The 3,337-nt window shown below is 47.5% G+C and overlaps 1 protein-coding gene across 1 annotated transcript in view; it reads right to left on the bottom strand.

Moving 5' to 3' along the window:
• Positions 1-220: 220 nt before the first annotated feature.
• enpp6 (ectonucleotide pyrophosphatase/phosphodiesterase 6) overlaps positions 221-3,337 on the bottom strand; it is a 74,855-nt gene continuing 71,738 nt past the window's right edge. Inside the window, exon 13 of the mRNA XM_030061656.1 lies at positions 221-441. Within this exon, the coding sequence (XP_029917516.1) occupies positions 221-441 (221 nt within the window). The remainder of the gene's footprint in view (positions 442-3,337) is intronic.

Genomic DNA, 3,337 nt, shown 5'->3' with positions numbered 1-3,337 from the left:
TGGCTTTAGCACGATACGGGCTCAAACTTGCCAATGTGAGTGGGCCCTTAGTCCTCAAGGATGTTCTGACCACTTTAAGGTGACATGTTCTAGCCTATTTAGTATATTCTAGAGTGCTAGGGTGTTGTGTTCAAGGCTCATTTGGGTCACTTCAAAGTTACATATTCTAATTTTTTTTAGATTTTATTTTCTGGGTATTTTACGATGCCTTGAAGTAAGGTTATATGTTGTAGTCCCTTGACACCACCAGCATTCCCAGCAGGCCCATGCAGATGGTCCAGAGGGCTGTGGTCTGGGATGGAACATCTGAGCCATTAAGGAGGTACTCCACCCGGGACCAGGACCCATTATTGGGCAAAGGATCCACACCCACAGTCCGGCACATCAGGTTGTAGACATCCACTGCGCGGATCGGTGATGCCCGCACATTCCGCTTGAAGTCTAGATTAAAATAAGATAATAAAAAGTTAAAGACATACCCTGATATTACAGTCTATCACTTTACAGCACATAGCCCACCTGTCAACTTTCCTCAAAATAACTTGCGTGCCTTGTTCATCATCTTCATTTCATTCCAATGATGTATGGATGCGAAACACATCCATGGGCCATTTATTTGTGTTATTAACAGCCTATCAAGCCATTACCACATTAACAGCAATGTTTAACAGTGAGGAGAAGTACTGATGGGATGATTGATGCCGAGGCTTTGATACAGATGTCAACCTCACAAACCACACTGTTTTGAGCCAGTCTATCAGAGCTTGTTTCAAATGACAAGTTGTCATGTGACTGATGACATTCAAAGCCTCGAAAGCCACCGAGACCCAAGAGACCCATGACACCCACCCGCTTCTTTGAAACTTGTGGCGCTCTTCTATACCTACAGGCTATAAAAGGGGGAAATAACAGCAAAAATGTGGTAATAGTGTGGAGATTTTGTGATTATCAAGATTAGCATTCATTCATTGTTGATATAGAAGCAACAATAGGAAAAAGGAGATCAAGACTTTGGGAACATTTTAATCTCCAAATAAGCTGTACTCTTTACTGTACTCTTTGTAGGAATGGGTGTTCCATCCCTCTAGTAGAGTTCCATACACTTGTAGATCTACAGTATGCCAAGGAGCACTGAGGCTGTTTGGTGGCTTGTGGTGGCCCAACACTTCATGTTGGTTTGTCCTTTAATTTATCACCGTCTGTATATATACAAAGCAACCTTCCAAGTAGTAGGACTGCCCTGTACCAGCAGAATGGCATCATCTAGATCTCCAAATTGTGTGTAGTAGGATCTAGATCATAAACTGTTTATATTATATTATATATACAGTACAGGCCAAAAGTTTGGACACACCTTCTCATTCAATGTGTTTTCTTTATTTTCATGACTATTTACATTGTAGATTCTAACTGAAGGAATCAAAACTATGAATGAACACATGTGGAGTTATGTACTTAACAAAAAAAGGTGAAATAACTGAAAACATGTTTTATATTCTAGTTTCTTCAAAATAGCCACCCTTTGCTCTGATTACTGCTTTGCACACTCTTGGCATTCTCTCCATGAGCTTCAAGAGGTAGTCACCTGAAATGGTTTTCACTTCACGGGTGTGCCTTATCAGGGTTAATTAGTGGAATTTCTTGCTTTATCAATGGGGTTGGGACCATCAGTTGTGTTGTGCAGAAGTCAGGTTACTACACAGCCGACAGCCCTATTGGACAACTGTTAAAATTCATATTATGGCAAGAACCAATCAGCTAACTAAAGAAAAACGAGTGGCCATCATTACTTTAAGAAATGGAGGTCAGTCAGTCCTGAAAACTGCAAAAACTTCAAATGTGTCCCCAAGTGGAGTTGCAAAAACCATCAAGCGCTACAACGAAACTGGCACACTTGAGGACCGACCCAGGAAAGGAAGACCAAGAGTCACCTCTGCTTCTGAGGACAAGTTCATCCGAGTCACCAGCCTCAGAAATCGCAAGTTAACAGCAGCTCAGATCAGAGACCAGATAAATGCCACACAGAGTTCTAGCAGCAGACCCATCTCTAGAACAACTGTTAAGAGGAGACTGCGTGAATCAGGCCTTCATGGTCAAATAGCTGCTAGGAAACCACTGCTAAGGAGAGGCAACAAGCAGAAGAGATTTGTTTGGGCCAAGAAACACAAGGAATGGACAGACCAGTGGAAATCTGTGCTTTGGTCTGATGAGTCCAAATTTGAGATCGTGCGGTTACATTATAACCTTTGTTCTCTGAGTGAAGAGACTATCTCTCCACTCCGTTACATATTCCATATGTACGGGATATGATCCTCCTGCTATGATCCTCCTCCCGCACAAACGCAGCTGGAACAGGGCAACACAGGACCTGAAGGCCAGCTGCCTCTCCCGGGTCAGAGCGACTGTACCGCTCCTCGAGTCCAGGACCATACCCAAGAAGGAGGTCACCTGGGCCGGTTCGAGCCTGCTCTTCTTGTAGTTTAGGAGCAGACCCAAACTCCGAACGTGCTCCAACAGCAGGGCGACGTGTTGGCGGCATTGCTCCTCTGAGGCTGCGCAAACCAGCCAGTCGTCGAGGTAGTTCAGGATCCTGATGCCCTTGTGCCTCAGGGGGGAGAGGACCGCATCCATACATCAAGTGAAGGTGCGTGGTGCCAGAGAGAGACCGAACGGCAGCACCTGAAACTCGTATATTTTGCTGGCAAAGCCGAACCGCAGGAAGCGCCAGTGACCCCTCCAGATGGGTATCTGGAAATAGGCATCCTTCAGGTCTATAGTGGCGAACCAGTCTCCTGCAGAGATTGCCTGTCTCACCCTGGGGACCGTCAAAATCCGGCAACGCAGGGGCCGGAGATACTGATTCAGCCCCCTGAGGTCCAGAATTGGGCGGAGTCCTCCGTCCCTATTTGGGGCCAAAAAGTAGCGGGAGAAAAAACCGGCCCGCTGATCCCCTGAGGCCACCTCCCTTATGGCCCCTTTTTCCAGGAGGGTGGACAGCTCTGCCTGTAGAGCGGCCCCCTGGTGGGGATCGGCCACTGTTGTAAACAAGGGTGTTCTTGTAACTGGCGGTCGGCGCAAAAATTGAATTCGATACCCGTGGGTCATGGTGGAGACCACCCACGGGTCGGCCTCCAGGGCCAACCAGGCCATCTTGTGAGCAGCAGATGGGGGAACCTGGTTGGCCTGAGTCCGATGATTGTCAGGAGGGTTCAGGGCGCTTAGAGGACCCCTCTGCCTTAGCAGTCAGTCCTCTGCTCCTGCCCTGGCGGCGGCGCTTTTGCTGCCGAGAGGCCTCTAGCTGGGGTCTGAGGACCCCTTGACCCCATGGCGAGGCCTC

The sequence above is a fragment of the Myripristis murdjan genome, chromosome 10 (genome assembly GCF_902150065.1).
Source record: "Myripristis murdjan chromosome 10, fMyrMur1.1, whole genome shotgun sequence".
NCBI classification, from domain to species: domain Eukaryota; kingdom Metazoa; phylum Chordata; class Actinopteri; order Holocentriformes; family Holocentridae; genus Myripristis; species Myripristis murdjan.
Note: the sequence above shows the minus strand (reverse complement) of the source record. Positions and strands in the feature narration are given on the sequence as shown.